Source organism: Centropristis striata, chromosome 4, assembly GCF_030273125.1.
Source record: "Centropristis striata isolate RG_2023a ecotype Rhode Island chromosome 4, C.striata_1.0, whole genome shotgun sequence".
NCBI classification, from domain to species: Eukaryota; Metazoa; Chordata; class Actinopteri; order Perciformes; family Serranidae; genus Centropristis; species Centropristis striata.
The window spans coordinates 39,985,680-40,003,910 of NC_081520.1; the positions used below are offsets into that span (position 1 = coordinate 39,985,680).

The following is an 18,231-nucleotide window of genomic DNA, read 5'->3' on the forward strand; positions in this document are numbered from 1 at the left end:
CAGAGAACCAGGGAGGAGGAGATCAACAGCAGGAGGAGACGGAGCACATTTGGTGAGTTACAGTCATCTTTTGAGAGTTTTTTAATGGACCACATCATCTTATCTTTTTTTTTTATATACACTACCGGTCAAAAGTTTTAGAACACCCCAATTTTTCCATTTTTTATTGAAATTCAAGCAGTTCAAGTCAAATGAACAGCTTGAAAGGGTACAAAGGTAAGTGGTGAACTGCCAGAGGTAAATAAAAAAAGGTAAGCTGAACCAAAACTGAAAAATAATGTACATTTCAGAATTATACAAGTAGGCCTTTTTTCAGGGAACAAGAAATGGGTTAACAACTTAACTCTATGGAGTCTTGGGCTATTTTGTCCATTTTTGAATTCTTTTCATGTCTTTGTAAGTCATTTTGTGTCTTTTTTTTAGTCATTTTGTGTCTTTAGGTGTCTTTTTTGGTGATTTTGTGTCTTTTTTATGTCATTTTGGTCTTTTGGTGTCTTTTTTTGTCATTTTTTGTCTTTTTTTATGTCATTTTGTGTCTTTAGGTGTCTTTTTTTTGTAATTTTGTGTCTTTTGGTGTCATTTTGTGTCTTTTGGTGTCTTTTTTTGGTCATTTTGTGTCTTTTTTAGTCCTTTAGTTCAACATAAAATGTGATTTTGAATCTTTTTTTTACTTTCACAACACTATCATGCTCAATGAAGAATGTTAAATGTTGCAAATGTGCATTCATTTCAGAGTACACTGAGACATTAAACTGCGTCATTTTCAATTAAATTCTGGAAAAGTTGGTGTGTTCTCAAACTTTTGACCAGTCGTGTATATTTTAACACCCTTATTCTCTCACCGTCACACTTGAGCCCTTGTCTGACCAATCCGAACAGCATCTCTCCACAGTGGTCGCAGAAGGCCGGGGCCCGGTATGAGTGCACGTTGAGTGCATGGGGCCGAATTTGGAAATCTTCAAACGTGGCTGCCGCTAAAAGAGATAACAGGCGTATAGAGCATGGTCACAGTGGGTGTCAAGATACAATCAGACAACTAACTGTGCAGAATAAAGCATGATTAGATGGATGAGATGGGAAAACTGATTTGTTTTCTTCCTGACAGGGGAGCATTAGAGCCGATTAGGCCAGTGTAAGCTGTAATCTGTAGTAAAATAAGCAGATAAGGACGATTTTATACAGTCGTGGTGCCGAGTAACGACAGTAATGAAAGATAGATAGCAGGAAAAAGAGAAGGAAGGTGGCATACACTGTAAAAAAAAAAAACCTGTTGTTTTTACGGTAAAAAAACAGCAGCTGTTGTTGCCAGAACTTTACCGTAATAAATGCGGTGCAACTTTTTGTAACATTACGGTAAAGCACTGTTGATTTCACGTTCAAGATTGCCCTTTTATTCCATATTTTACGGTAAAAAATAAAAAGTTTTTCCATCAAAATAAACGCTGTTCTGCCATATAATTGACAAAAAAGATTTTACCATTAAATATTACAGTATATTTCTGTTAGAGATATGGTGTTTAGTACATTTAACAGTGAGAAAAAGTATTTTTACAAAAAAGAAATGCAAAAATGATGGCTTGTGTGTATATATATATATATATATTACAGTATATTTTTGCTATGAACATGGTGCCGGTGTATTTTACAGTGGAGTAATGTATTTTTTTTTTTTTTTTTAATTGTTGAGGAAGCTGAGATCAGAGAATTTGGACTTATTGTCTTTTTAAAAAACTGCTCAAACCAATTATTTGGTTTAATGATGGCTTGTGTGTATATATATATATATATATATAACAGTATATTTTTGCTATGAACATGGTGCCGGTGTATTTTACAGTGGAGTAATGTATTTTTTATTTTATTTTTAATAGTTGAGGAAGCTGAAATCAGAGAATTTGGACTTATTGTCTTTTTAAAAAACTGCTCAAACCAATTATTTGATTATCAAAATAGTTGACGATTAATCTATTAATTGTTGGAGCTCTAGTAAATATAAAAAAAGATCAATCTCACTGTTCTGCACTTTAAAAATAAAAAAAGTAATTGTGCACAAAAATGATAAAATGTCATTGTCGTACAAAAATAATTGTAATTGTTAATAAGTCTCATTGTGTCAGTGTATTTGTATGGTCCAAATATACTGAAATAAGATTTTTAAATAAGCTAAAATAAAGGTTTTTAATGCTTAAATATCATCTTTGCCTTTTTTTAATTGTAAAAAATACTGTTTTGGCTGATATATACATACACGGTGTTTCATTGTGACTGAACTGAATTAACCCATTGATCATTATACGGTCTTTTACTGTCATGGTTTAGCAGTTTTTCACCGTAAAATCTACAGACATTTTTTACAGTGTAGAGAGGAGAGAGCAGGTTACTTACCAGAGAGCACCACCTCCACCAGATCTCCCTCCTGAATGTCACTGGCACCTTTCACCAGTTGCAGGATGTTGTTTGTGGTCGTGTCATGCTTGAACAGCAAAATCTTGTCATAAATGCCATAAAAGCCGCACTCTGGGAACTACAGAAGAGAGAGCAGAATAATGGAAATGTAGGTTAGGAGGATCAACTGTAAAAAGGGAAGGATTTAGATTAAGATTAAGATGAGATTTTAATCCCAGAAAGTATTTTTTTTTAAAGACCGGTAATCCCATTTCATATATTCAATGAAGGGCTTTATGTCGGCTATCAACAACAAAAGCTTAAATGGTGATAATGTTTGTGTCAGTTTAAGTAAAACCAAGAGTCAATACACAAGCAGAACCAGCCTTAATACAAATACATTAAGGCTACAACATGACTGGAAATGTTTTGTTTCCCTTTTCAATTACAAATTACATCTTTTTTTACAAGACACCATAAAATGACACTTTTTTTTTAGTTTTCAACCTGTAACATGTTTTTGAAGCATGCAAAATGCAAACTATTTTAAAGTGCAAATTGCATTTGTAATTATTAACCCATAAGAACCCAGACCGAAGTCCGAAGACAGAAGTGGACCACATAGAACACATTTCTGATGTTTTAAAAAAAAATTCTACCCCTAAATGTCTGTGATGAGACATAAACGTTACAATGGGCGTTTATGGTCTTTATGTTTATGATATTTCTTATTTTAAAATAGAAAAAAACTAGACACATTTTCTGCTTACAGAGACACAAATTTACCTTTTTATTTTGCATCTCCATAACATTTATCAAAATTGTGACTTTAATTTGTGCAAGAAATATGGTCAGAACAAGTTAAATGCAATACAGGACACCCTGTTAAAGGATTAGAATTGTTAAATGGGTTTAAACTTAGCCTTGTCACAATTTTTTTTTTTTAAATTACCTACTTTTTCACATTTCTGTTTCGAGTCACATGACCACCACACCAGGGTGTTGAGTATACGTCTCTTAGGGATTTAATGAGTTAATGTGAAGGATAAAGCTGAATATGGGAGATTCTAGAAGATTTAAAGTGTTTGTTACACGGGTGTCACCATAGGTTCTTATGGGTTAAGAATATTTTCATGAACTACAAAGAGAAACAAAATATTTGACAAAAGATGCCTTTTCACTTTGTTAGAAGTGAGGGTGCACAAAAACAGCAGCAGATATTAACAACCTCCTCCTATCTTTGTTTTTCCCTTTAAAATGTATTGCAGATGCCTCAGTGAAACAAGATAATCATTCAGATCTTCTGTGATCTTACGCCAGCTTTTACCGAGTGCAGACAACATTTTACTACACATGTTGTAACCCAATGGCATGGCGCAACATGCCGCAGTGCTTTCTAATCTTTTTCTTTAGAATCCTTCAATATATAAAGGAAGAAAGTACTGCAACTACTGTTGTTACAGTCATTCCCTGGCTGCAATGGTGGTGCAGAGACGCCAAGAGCACAGATGCAGAAAGATTCGGAAACACAGTCCAATTACAGCAGACTGGGCTTTTCCAGAAGGAGGCTTAAAGAGACATCTGGATCTAAAGTTATCAGAGAAGCGAGCCGAGAAAAAAAATCAGAAGCAGCTCTTCTAGCAGCGCCTCTGCCAGCAGCGAAAACACCATCTAAAACACACAGATTTTCAAGGTGATACTACTTTATTCAGTTTTTAACATTTTAATTCACCTGATCCATTTGTTTTGAAGAGAAGGAGACCTTAATTTGGCTCTCAATGGAAAAAACCCTTCTGGGCTTCAGCAAGATTGTTGTGTCACAATTATACTATATATAGGTAGAAGGTGCAGCTACAGGAAGCTTAAAGAAGTTAAAGGTGCTTAAACAGAAGGTTTCAGACAGAGTAAAAGTAAAAGTATATTCAGAAAGACAGTATGAAAAAACAATATGATTTTTGGACCTTAACTGTAGACAGGTATTAACCAGGAGTGTCAAACTCAGGTGTGTTCCTGCTTAGTTGGAATCAGTTTGACACACCAAGTATAAACAGCTCTTTATAATCTTCAAACTTCAAAAAGAACTTCGCAAACTATGCTGGACCAAGCTGGTAGAAGTGTGAAAAACATCTTTGCCTTCTACAATCCATCAGTGCGTACTCCTGTTTATTTTTAATGGTTGTTACTGCATCTATTTTCGAAATAACCACCTTTTAGTTATGCAAAGCAGTTATGGCTGCTTTTTCTGTAATAAGCAACCACCTGTTTTTTATGTAATCACCTACAACGCAGACCCCTGATTGGTTGGTTACATTGACAACTATGTCACGGCCTCGGATTGGCCTGTATACATATTCATTTCTTGAAATAGAAATACACTTAAGCCCCGCCCCCAACTGAGGGGAAAACGACCATCTCTCCTTTGACTTTGTATTAAATAAAGGGGCCTCCTTGAAACTTACGCCTGTTAGAAAACAATATAAAAAAATATTTAAAAGCTTGTCTACAGCAAACTTGTCCTTTCTGGTAGACAGTGTGAGTGAGTGTTAAAATAATAATATGACATGCTTTACTCTAATAGCTTTAGCTAGAAACAGGCAATTTGTTCGCGTTTCGACCCATGGTTGTTTATTGTGGCACTGAATGTTTCTGTTTATCCATTTCCCTTTGCTTTTTTTAAATGAACCACATGTACTGGAACATATAAAAACATCACATTCACTTCTGTGAAACTGGTGCAAAAAACAACACAGGAATGTCTATATCTTCTCAAGCATGACATTACTGTATGTCCTCAACTAACTATATGATATGCTGGTATGTGACACAAACAACAACACATACACACACACACACACAAGTGTAACCACTGATATACAAGAACCCCTGGCTGAATTCCACAAATCAAGTAACATGGTCGAATGTGGAAAGCAAAGACAAAAGGGGAAACTTTATCCTATCTTCCTATCTGTCATATACAAGAGCACACACGCAAAGCCAGACAGGTGTTTCCATGAAACTCTTCCAGAGATATGAGAGATGAGAGTGTCAGTCAGGAGTCAGCAGAGCAAAAGAGGCTGTCATAGGGAAACCCTGCTCTCCTGAATAGTTAATACCGTCTGGTTCACTTCAGTGGCCACACCACACAAGACACCGCAGCCACACACACACACACACACACACACACACACACACACACACACACACACACACACACACACACAAAGGGAAACCGATAAAGAGGGAGAGGAAAACATTCACAGAGCTTTGGAATATGTCTTTTAGTAAGAATACACCAGATAAGTTAGACCAGAAGGAGAAATAAAGAGAAACACACACACACACACACACACACACACACACACACACACACACACACTGGTTTTCATACATCATGGGGACCCCCATTTTAATCATCCCTTGTGGGGACCACCCTTTCTAGAGGTTGTAGAGAGCTGAAAAAAATTGAGTAGACTTGCCACAGCTTAGTTAACCTATACACGCCTTCAAACCTCTGAAATGATGAAGTGATGTTTTAATCAGGCGTTATGGGGACATCCGGAAAAACAAGTAAACATGCTTTCAGGGTACATCATTTACATGAATTAGCATATTTCACACTGACTAATCCGTCACTTATTTGGTGACTAATGGGGACCTACTTATACATAAAACAATGAAAATTAGATACTTTTCTAAAAAGCCAATTCTATAATTGTGGAATTTGCAAAAATAGTAAAACTTCAATTCAAACCTTGAAGCAATCACACACACACACGGAAACAAGAAAGAGGGAGAGGAAAACATTCACAGAGCTTTGGAATATGTCTTTTAGTAAGAATACACCAGATGTAGACCAGAAGAGAAATAAAGAAAAATACACAAACACACACACACACACACGCACACAAACACAAACACACACTGGTTTTCATACATCACTTGTGGGGACCACTCTTTCTAGAGGTTGCAGCGAGCTGAAAAAAATTGAGTAGACTTGCCACAGCTTAGTTAGCCTACACACGCCTTCAAACCTCTGAAATGATGAAGTGATGTTTTAATCAGGCGTTATGGGGACATCCAGAAAAACGAGTAAACATGCTTTCAGGGTACATCATTTACATGAATTAGCATATTTCACACTGACTAATCTGTCACTTATTTGGTGACTAATGGGGACCTACTTTTACATAAAACAATAAAAATGTGTTACTTTTCTAAAAAGCCAATTATAGTAAAATAGTAAAACTTCAATTCAAACCTTGAAGCAATCACAAACACACACACACACACACACACACACTTGTTGTTTTTCCCAAAGTGGAGTTAAGATCCACCATCTGGCCGAGCTCTAACAACTTACAGGAAGGGGAACCCTGGTCTCCACCTTAGAACGACACAATGACACACACACACACACACACACACACACACACACACACACACACACCTCCTCCCCACTTACCAACAGACACACCCTCCTTCCAAACAGCAACACACACACACTCTTTACCCCCATTCCCCTGCTTTTCTCAGAAATACTCACACACACACACACACACACACACACACACACACACACACACATACACACACACACACAGCCTCCCTCTCAGTTTCCCAACAGGCTCTCCACATCACCACATCTGAGATCCAGGCCTGGTTTGTGCTGCTGCCAAGCCACTCAGCGAGTCCACCACGCTCCAGCAGCCAGCTACTGCCTCTGACCTCACAGTCAACAAGACACAAGAAACACACCGTGACCTTTTTAAAAAAAAATAAAAAATGTGGCAGAAGATCCTTAACCTGTTAAACAAACATTACATCCATAAACAAACAACAAACAGAAGGTGGTGGTAGAGGTGTGAAAGCAAATCAGTGCGGTGGAACCATTTAAATAATAAAACCTCTATTTGTTTATCACACCTGGTATGCAAAGTTCACAAACATGGCAAAGGAAAACCCAGAAAGTCATTAGAGGAAATAGAAGAGGGGAATTAAAAAGAAGTCGCCGTTAGTGTTTTTTATCTGTGGTACAACAAAATCATCATTGTTCATGCAACAACTGGATTTAGATCAACAATTTGACCGAAATTTGATCCAACCCACACCTGTGGACACACACTTGACTCAGTAGCCGTGCCATTAAAGTCGAATCGAATTTTGAAGCAAATATTTGAAATGTTGCATTAAAGAAAATGCAAATTAGGGACGTTTCCATCAAATTGGTTTAAAGTGAATTAACGAAGCTGCATGAACATACTTTCGTCAGAAGGTGGCAGTGTAATGTGTTGCTGCAGGCTAATCCATCAGTAAACAGTACAAGAAGAAGAGATTAAGGAAGAGAGAGAAAATAACAAAAAAAAATAGGTTGCTAATCGGACAACTTTGGCCACACATGAGAGTAAATATGTCTTTAGTAATTAGATTCAATTTGGCATCTTATAATTGTTTTTTCATGTCAGAGAGGAAACAGCTGATCAGTCATGTGAGTTAATGTTCTCTACGTCAGAACTTATTCGCAAAAAGTGATTCTGTCTCCCGTTTAGCGCATTTTTCGAAAAAGACAAAAACCAACAATCAAAATTACATCTTTTTTACAAGACACCATAAAATATGACACATTTTTTTTTGTTTTCAACCTGTAACATGTTTTTTGAAGCATGCAAAATGCAAAATATTTTAAAGTGCAAATTGCTTTTGTAACTATTGAGAAAAATTTTATGAACTTATTTGCAAAAAGCGCTTCTGTCTCCCGTTTAGCGCATTTTTTGAAAAAAGACATGAACCAACAACCATATTGGTGTGTCCATCAAGCTTTTCTAATGCGAATCTTCAAAATGTGCATCTGCTACTGTTTACATCTGCCACTGTTTACAACGGCTACTGTTTACACTTGGTTTGGATCTAAACAGTCTGTCCTTTGGAGATCTCACTGTGACCATTTGTGTATCTTGTTTAATAGAAGAGCCGTGACCAAACCTTTAGAGTGAACAGAGCTCTATTTAAAAAAGATAAAGAGACACATGGGACACGTGTTGCAGGTAAAACTTTGTTGGTAGGGGACGATAGACATTCAAAAGCTTCATTGAGAAACCTCAAAAGAAGCTGCGAATGTAAAAAAGGAAGAAAAAAAAGAATTTGGTACAGCTGTGGCTTGGTGAAAAATTGGTGACTGTTAATAAGTGAATTATGAATATTTGAATTCAACAGTTCAACAAGTTATGGTCCGGGGTTGTAAAAAAGCTGCAGTTTTTGTGGATTTATGTTGTAAAACCACCGACCTAGGTTTAGGGCAAAAAACTTCCTGGTAAGGCGTTAAAATACAGTTTAAAAGTGGATAAATGTACGTAAATGCCAGAAGTAAAAGTAGCAACAAGGGTCACGTGACTACCGCAAATTACATAAAAAACGTAAGTTACGTTCAAAAACGTGATTCACATAACTTAAGTTAAGTTGACTTTTGTTTTTGCACGGGACGCGAACCCCGATCTCCTGGGTGAAAGTTCAACGTTTGTTCCTCCCATCCACCACCCCAAACAAACTCAAAACCATGATTTCAAATTCGGTTCACCTCCAATCACTACAACGTCAGCAAGCTGCAGTTTTTGTGGATTTATGTTGTAAAACCACTGACCTAGGTTTAGGGCAAAAAACTTCCTGGTAAGGCATTATAAAATACAGTTTAAAAGTGAATAAATGTACGTAAATGCCGGAAGTAAAAGTAGCAACAAGGGTCACGTGACTACCGCAAATTACATAAAAACACGTAGCTTAAGTTAAAATTCTCCTGGATTCGATCTCCTGGTTGTTCGACCCATCCACCACTCCAAACCAACTCAAAACCTTAATTTCAAATTCGGTTCACCTCCAATCACTACAACGTCAGCAAGATGGAGGAGTGAAATATAACAATAATGCTCGTTTTTCCAGCCCGTACACACAACCTATATTGACGTTTTTGATGGGAGAACAGGCTGTTGACTTCTAGGCTCAGACCTTATCACTTCTCCCCAAAAAACCTCAGGAAACATGGGACGCAGCGCCTTCAGGTAGGACTTTTGAAACTCTTTCTAAAGAGCAGTATCTGTGGTAGCAGCTGTAGCAATAAACGACAGCGTAGCTTTCATGTCAGCAGTAAAAGAGTGAGCAGTGCACTGATTGCTTAAAGCACGCCGCTGTCATGATTAACAGTGAACTTTGAATATATGTTGCAGTGAGAGAGACATATCATGTGAGTGAAGCCGTGATCTGAGATGAGTTGCCTGACTACCACTACTCTAAATAGCCCATAAAACATGATGTCAACTGTTTTCATAGGGACTTTTTCTTCTGTAGTAATTCCAGTGCAAACAGTGCAGTGAGGCCTGTAGATTGTCCAGAGAAGCTGTGACACTGTGTCTATAAAGAGAGGCTGCGGTTGAATTTTTGCAATTCTTGTTGTGAGCAAAACAGATTCTAATCATCTCCATTGCACTGAGCCAGAGATTAAACCAAAACTATTTACTTATCTAGTTGTATTTAAAAAAAGAGAAAATATACTGGGGTTTTTTTTGCTGAAAAGGCTCTTTAACCCCGACAGACGCCTACATAATGTGTCTGGCTTTGGATCAATTAGACCAGTAGTTCTCAACCTTTTTGAGTCGTGACCCCTAATTTAACATGCATGTTGTCCGCGACCCCCGCTCACTGAACAGAATTTCACACGCACAGTTCAGATCACCCAAAAAAGAAACAAAATGACCAAAAAAGGAAACAAAATGACCAAAAAAGACACAAAATGACCACAAAATGATCAAAAAAAGACACAAAATGACCAAAAAAGACACAAAATGACCAAAAAAGACACAATATGACTAAATAAACACAAAATTACCAAAAAAAGACACAAAATGACCAAAAAAAGACACAAATTGACCACAAAATAATCAGAAAAAGACACAAAATGACCAAAAAAAGACACAAATTGACCACAAAATGATCAGAAAAAGACACAAAATGACCCCAAAAGACACAAAATGACAAAAAAAGGAAACAAAATGACCAAAAAAGACACAAAATGACCAAAAAAGACAAAATATGACTAAATAAACACAAAATTACCAAAAAAAGACACAAAATTACTAAAACAAAACAACACAAAATGACCAAAAAAAGACATTATATGACCAAAAAGACTAAAACACATTAACACATGAACACTTTAACAAAGTGGAGACAGAGCTGACTTCCAAAATGATTTGGCGGTTGAGAATAGCTGAATTAGACAATGCAGATACTAATAAGAAGAGGCTCCAAACTTTACCAAGACCAGACTTGGTCTTGGTAAAAAAAACCACAGCAGTGAATCATGTAATAACAGCATGCATCAGTACCTGGGATAGCCACCATAAAGACCAACTGCTGCCACTAGTAATTACCAAACACCCACAGAGCCCAGATCAGAGGAGACTCCCAGCTCAGCCCAAATCCACAGACAACCCTCAGCCTAAGTCATTTGTAAGCCCCACGCCGCTGTTTGATGCCAGCTTCTCTCCATTTAACCCCACACTGTTACTGTAACTGCTCACTTCTTTCCTGAGCGACTCGAGAAACAAGGCAAGTCATATTATCCTGCGCCTTCTCTCCAAAATATACACAATGTACCGACCGCAACTGCAGTTGCCACGTCTGTGCAGACCACAAGTCTTTACAGCTCGGCTGAAAAGCACAATATCCCGACTCCCCAAAACCGCAGTCACCTCAGAGAAAATGACCATTTTCTTCTTTTCTTCCCTCCCTGCCCCACTTCTAAGTGAAAGTACAGGGTGGGAAGAGCACAGAAGCCACACATTACTTCTGTCTGTATGTCAACGTTGTGAAAAAAATGACATTATTTGTTTTGTAATTAAATAATCACCTCTATATGTGTGCATGGACATCTGGCTGTGAGGGTATAGGTCAGGGGTGGGCAACCTAACTAAAGTTGCCAAAAAAAAAAGAGAAAATGGCAGAATGGAGCCGCAAACCTTATATTGAGCCTAAAATGAAAATCTCAACCAGCAATGAGACACATTGTTCTCCTGGCTTTGGGCCATGTATTGTAAATGGCAACACATTTGATTTATGGAGGGATTGTCCATATTATGCACAGAAGTACAAGTAAAAACAAACAAGTCCCAAAGATATCATGATTAATATGTCCAACAATTGCCCAACAGATTAATGCATGGTGTCAACACATTTAAAGATAATGTTAGAAACATATTGTTGCCAATGTGTTAATGATTCCTGCCTAATACAGCCTAATAAGTCTAAAATAGTCTACCAATATTATTAATAGTCATATTGAGCATTTATTAATATGATTTTGAAAACTAGTCTATCTCGGGGAACTCAAAACTAAACTTAAAGTTGGTAAAACTTAAAGGTTTAGGTGCCCGGACAGAGACTTTCGTAAGCTATGAAGCACATTTGAGTTGACTTAAATGTGAAAACTTTTTTAATATGCTGTAAAAAGGCTATACATTTTTTTTTACAATTAAGTGATACAAATAGCTTTTGGTCTACACCACTGATAAATGAACATTTTAATGTAAAAATACACTACCGGTCAAAAGTTTTAGAACACCCCAATTTTTCCAGTTTTTTATTGAAATTCAAGCAGTTCAAGTCAAATGAACAGCTTGAAAGGATACAAAGGTAAGTGGTGAACTGCCAGAGGTAAATAAAAAAAGGTAAGGTTAACCAAAACTGAAAAATAATGTACATTTCAGAATTATACAAGTAGGCCTTTTTCAGGGAACAAGAAATGGGTTAACAACTTAACTCTATGGAGTCTTGGGCTATTTTGTCAATTTTTTAAATTCTTTTCATGTCTTTGTAAGTCATTTTGTGTCTTTTTTTTGTCATTTTGTTTCTTTTTTTAGTCATTTTGTGTCTTTTTTTGGTCATTTTGTGTCTTTTTTTAGTCCTTTAGTCCAACATAAAATGTGATTTTGAATCTTTTTTTTACTTTCAAAACACTATCATGCTCAATAAAGAATTTTAAATGTTGCAAATGTGCATTAATTTCAGAGTACACTGAGACATTAAACTGCATCATTTTCAATTAAATTCTGGAAAAGTTGGTGTGTTCTAAAACTTTTGACCAGTAGTGTATGTATATAATTTTTTTTGTCCCCTGCAGGCGGCCTAAAGAGCCACATGAGGCCCTGGAGCCACGGGTTGGCCACCCCTGGTATAGGTATTGTGTTTGTGTGTAAAGTGTGCAGACAAAGAGCTGCTGTATTATCATACATACTGTAGGATAGTGTAGTGTGGTTTGCCTGGAGACAGGGCTGTGTCTCCAGCCGGTTTCTTTGGGTTGCCAGGGATCAGGTTGCCGTGTTGCCTGCACTATTCCTGCAGCTCTTCGGGCCAATGAAGCCATTATGACTGAGATGAATTATGGACTAGGTTTTCTTTACCCCGACCCCTCCTTCTTTTTCTGCCATCACTCCTAATTTCCTCCTCAGTGTTGTTTATCAAACTCTCCTTAACCCTCTATGGAACGGTGTTGCCCCATTTTTGGCCTGTCAAATTTCTAAAATGCATGTTTTTGAGTGATGCGATACTTTAAAAAAGAGGGAAGAGTATAGGGAACCAGACGTTGCAGATTTTTCCAAAGGAAACAGCTTTGCCATTTTGCGCCACAAAAAAATCACCCAAAACATAATTTCCTGGCCCTTTTCCATCTGAAAAATATATATTACTTAAACAACTGCCTCAAAATCAAGGACGCATTTATATTTAATACATTTTATCAAATATATTAAGTAAAATTAAATGACTACAGAATATTTTTTGAGCATAAAGCAAAGCAAAAAGAGCTTTAAAAGATTTAAAAGATTGCGTTTACTCTACTTTCATATACTGTGTGTGCCTCTTATTAGCTTTTATTATGGAAGTGTTAGTTATTCAATTGACGAGTCACATATCTTGACATTTTCAGTTAATTGTTGCAGTCATTTTTTAAACAGAAAAGCCAAATATTATATGGTTCCAGCTACCAGATGTAGGCGTTTGCAGGTTTTATTTTGTCACATCTGATAGTTAATTAAACATTTTTTGGTTTCAGAGTTGATTAGACAAAACAGGCAATTCGTTGACATCAATGTGATATGTTGGATATTGTGATGAGAATTTTTTTTGTCATTTTATTGAAAGTAATTGGTGCGTTAATTGATTGAAATAATAATAAGACAGCACCCTAGATATCGTGCACAGTTTCTAGTTTTCTACAAAAAAAGTTACAGTCAAGATGTATATATATATTTAGATTATATTTTATGATGGACAGTATGTGGAATTCGGGTACAAAATGCTTAAAATGTCTTATTTGAATTATAAAACTGTCAAATATGACTACAAAACAGGTTTTTTGGTGCTCTTTGGTTTCACAAAAGCGCCATATTTATGTCCTGCTCAACGATTAAGGAAAATAAGACACAACCAAATGTTGTTGCAATGAGCTAAACAACAACCGGTTCCTGTGAACTTCTCATATAAACGCTTCACTGGAAGTTTGAACAGGAAGTTGTCGAAGCTGTCCAAATTAAAATGCAAAAGTTACCAACAAAATAATTACAGCGTCATGGAAAAGTTTTTGCCACCCTCCTAATTTCTTCTATTTGTTTCCGTAATGCAGTTTTGTGCAAATTAACATTTCATGCATTGAAGGAATTAAGTTATCCAGCACCAACTGAACCTGTGTGAATAAGTTCCTCTCACCGTAGTTACTTATTTGACTAAAGAACCAAATTCAGTTGATAATTGTGTTAAATTAAACACTTAATTACTGCCAAGCCTTTTCAATCTAAGCATTATTTGAATAGAAACTTGAGCAATGTGAAAAAAAGTAAATTTTTGACTGAAGCTGTCTTTGTCTCATATTAAATCTGAATCAAAAGATCCAAAATAGTTAACAAATGTGCAAAAATTGAAGAAATCAGAAGGGTGACAAATTCATAGCGCTGTAAATGCACAGCTGAAGCATCCATCAGCACACTAAACCAGTAGTTCTCAACCTTTTTGAGTCGCGACCCCGAATTTAACATGCATGTTGTCCACGACCCCCGCTCACTGAACAGAATCTCACATGCACAGTTCAGATCACTCTAAAAACAAACAAAATGACCAAAAAAAGTAAACAAAATGACCAAAAAAGACACAAAGTGACCACAAAAGACACAAAATGACCAAAAAAAGAAACTAAATAACCCAAAAAAGAAAAAAAATACCCAAAAAAGACACAAAATGACCAAAAAAAGGAAACAAAATGACCAAAAAAGACACAAAATGACCACAAAAGACACAAAATGACCAAAAAAAGAAACTAAATAACCCAAAAAAGAAAAAAAATACCCACAAAAAGACACAAAATGACAAAAAAAGGAAACAAAATGACCAAAAAAGTCACAAATTGACCACAAAATGACCAAAAAAGTCACAAATTGACCACAAAATGACCAAAAAAAAAAGACACAAAATGACCAGAAAAGACACAAAATGACTAAAAAAAAGATACAAAATGACAAAAAAAAAACCCACAAAATCGAGACCCAAGGTTGAGAACAGCTGCACTAAACAATGACAACTGTCACTTTTTGGTTGCCGTGGGTTACTGTGTGCTGTTGCTACGGTCAATAAGGTCAAACCTTTATCCCCATTACTCAGTCATCATTATTAAAAACACACACTCGCACAAAAGGATCTAAACACCCGGAGAAAAAAAAGCACAGACAGAACAAGTGATATCATGGCGTGTGTACACTACACACACAAAAACACCTTTCTCATCATATCAGCGTGATGTCATGGAACAAGGCTTTTGTCAGTGAAATTTGAGCTCAAAAACATTGTATTGAAACACGCAGACGTGCACATGAGGCCACGCGATGGCTGCCACTTCCTCTCCTCTCTGTGCTTGTGTATTGTTGTTTTGTTTATCACCTCTTCAACCACCTCTGGTCATATGATGCAGGACAGAAGTAGCAAGTGAGATGTTTTGCCTGAAGTGCAGACGAACTTGAACCTGAAGAATATGAAACGGTGACCTAATCCCTCTCCCTTCCTCTTTTAGTTAACTTTACATCTGTGCTGTTAGATGCACATTATAGATGCATTACACCACTGGTCAAAAGTTTTAGAACACACCAACTTTTCCAGAATTTAATTGAAAATTATGCAGTTTAATGTCTCAGTGTACTCTGAAATTAATGCACGTTTGCAACATTTAAAATTCTTGATTGAGCATGATGGTGTTTTGAAAGTAAAAAAAAGATTCAAAATCACATTTTATGTTGGACTTAAGGACTAAAAAAAGACACAAAATGACCAAAAAAAAGACACCGAAAGACACAAAATGACTAAAAAAAGACACAAAATGACCCAAAAAAAGACACAAAATGACTAAAAAAAAGACACAAAATGACTTACAAAGACATGAAAATAACTCAAAAATGGACAAAATAGCCCAAGACTCCATAGAGTTAAGTTGTTAACCCATTTCTTGTTCCCTGAAAAAAAGGCCTACTTGTATAATTCTGAAATGTACATTATTTTTCAGTTTTGGTTCAGCTTACCTTTTTTTATTTACCTCTGGCAGTTCACCACTTACCTTTGTACCCTTTCAAGCTGTTCATTTGACTTGAACGGCTTGAATTTCAATAAAAAACTGGAAAATTTGGGGTGTTCTAAAACTTTTGACCGGTAGTGTAGATTAGATAGATGCATTGTCATGATGCAGTGCTCTGAGAGAAAATGTATTCAAAGAAAAGCAATAAAAAAGGCAACAGGTTAGCGTCTGATGAATGATGCTTACAACACACATGAGAACCGATGTCCAGTTTCACTTCGACCATGAGGGCCTGTCAAACGGCAGCACGGTTCCTAAATATAGCGCCTCTTTATATAAAGACGCTACACGTGTGAAGAACACAAAGACTTTTATGTCATACTGAGAAAGCAGCTTGCTTCTGCTTTTCATCCACCCCATCACTTCCCCTGCAGCAGCTCAGCGTGAGCCACCTTCGACCACCACACAAAACACAGGCACGCACACTCACACACTCACACAACAGCTTCAGTGCCATCTAACCAAAGCTCTGCAAATTATAGACATGCAGCAAATTGAGGTACTTACTCCTCTGTCATCTGGTATTTTGTTGAATGACTGAGTTATTGTTAAAAAGGGATATTTATGGAACTTTATAGAGGTTATTTGCTCCTTGGTTTTACTATTTTGATGCAACAGCGACTTGTGAATTCACACAGGGAGAATGATACTTTTTGTTTAACTTATACTCCACCGACTGCTTCTGTCAGCTATTAGGGGTTGTTACTGGTGGTTCCTTCAACATCAACACATTTATATGTTTTCTCCACATAAAAAGGACACTCCACAAGGTCCATAAGTTAACAAAGAAAGGACTTTTCTGGCTGCCTTGGGCCAAGAGGCCTCTACTCCACTGCTATATTGTTAGCAGTGGAGTATAGTATTATATTGTTGCTATGTTGTCAGTTTTGTCATTCACACCATAAAACCACTATTTCTACCTATTTATGTAGTACCTACTGGTAGAGCCAGTAGCAATAGTAGCCTTTTTTTTTGACACGTACCAAAGATTTTACTGAAACTTACTAAAAAAGATATTCATTTTAAGTATTAGAGTTATCCGTTACCTCCGCAGCACAGGAAACTACAACCCTGAGAATGTGGTTTATAGCATTTAAAAGGTGTGAAGTAACATGCCTCTAAACATACAATGTGGGTCTGAGGAGGAAGAGTAACAGCATGTTAAATATAAGGCAGTTACCACAGTTACCGAACACACACACAAACAAAAATTTCTGCCTTTTTAACATCCATGAAGCTATGGTTGCGTGTTGGTGGCGCATCTACGCCCGAACTATGACACTGACAGCTTTAGCAGACAAATGTGAGTGAGAAGACGAATTATATATGTTTCTTTGCATATATAATTTATGTAGAGTGGCATCTGCGGCCTCAATTGCAGTTTCTAAATGTATTTTTTGACAAATTTTTCTCTATCTCTCCACTCTAGCTATGACGTCATCAACTCTAGCCTCCCCATAAGGTAACATTGGGGAGATTTTTGGCGTGTTTTTACCAGATAATTTGAAAAACGTTCATCGAAATCCATAGAAAAGTCATAGCACACTTGTCACGGCCGAGCAGGTGGATTTGATACCTTTTTAATATATGTGCAACCAAAATTCAGGGAGGAATAGTCGACTGAAAAAAAACATGGAAGAAACGTAAGAATAAAATCTAGGATTAAGCCCGGTGAATAGTATATAGTGTGCTCTTTCAAGCACACTCATTTAGCATGCAAGCCAGCTAGCCCATCCTGTGATGTAATACCATTTATGTCTGGAGAGGTGATAGTGAGTCAGTGTAGTCCAGTCTGCCCTCAGATACTGCACTCCCAGCTAAAAACTAAAACTAAGATTAAGACCTAAAGTTACACCAAGTGGTCAGAATTACATTTTTTCTAATCAGTGTATATAATAACCTAATAACATGGCAGAATAACTTGAAGATGGCAAAAAGAGGCAGGTGAATTGCCACATTCTAGGAGCATTGAATTGTTAGTTTTATGTTTTGTATTTAATAGTGCAGTAAAGAACAACTGCAGGACTGAGATGTTACAGAATGACAGGAGCTGGATTGGTGTTTACACAGGTCACTACGTTACAGTAACAGTGCAGTTCTGCAGGATCACTCGGGCCAAACTCCAACGATGACAACATACGAGCAACTGTGAATCTGCATGGATAAAACACAAAACGTGCGGTATGTGACTC

General features: G+C 36.8%; 1 protein-coding gene across 2 annotated transcripts in view; it reads right to left on the reverse strand.

Annotated features, from left to right (window-relative positions):
* Window positions 1-18,231, reverse strand: part of prkd2 (protein kinase D2) — a 66,275-nt gene that overhangs the window by 22,086 nt on the left and 25,958 nt on the right. For both annotated transcript variants that reach the window (XM_059330640.1, XM_059330639.1), the window contains exons 2-3: window positions 2,386-2,524; window positions 843-974 (exon numbers count right to left, since the gene is read on the reverse strand). In XM_059330640.1, the coding sequence (XP_059186623.1) occupies window positions 843-974; window positions 2,386-2,524 (271 nt within the window). The remainder of the gene's footprint in view (window positions 1-842; window positions 975-2,385; window positions 2,525-18,231) is intronic.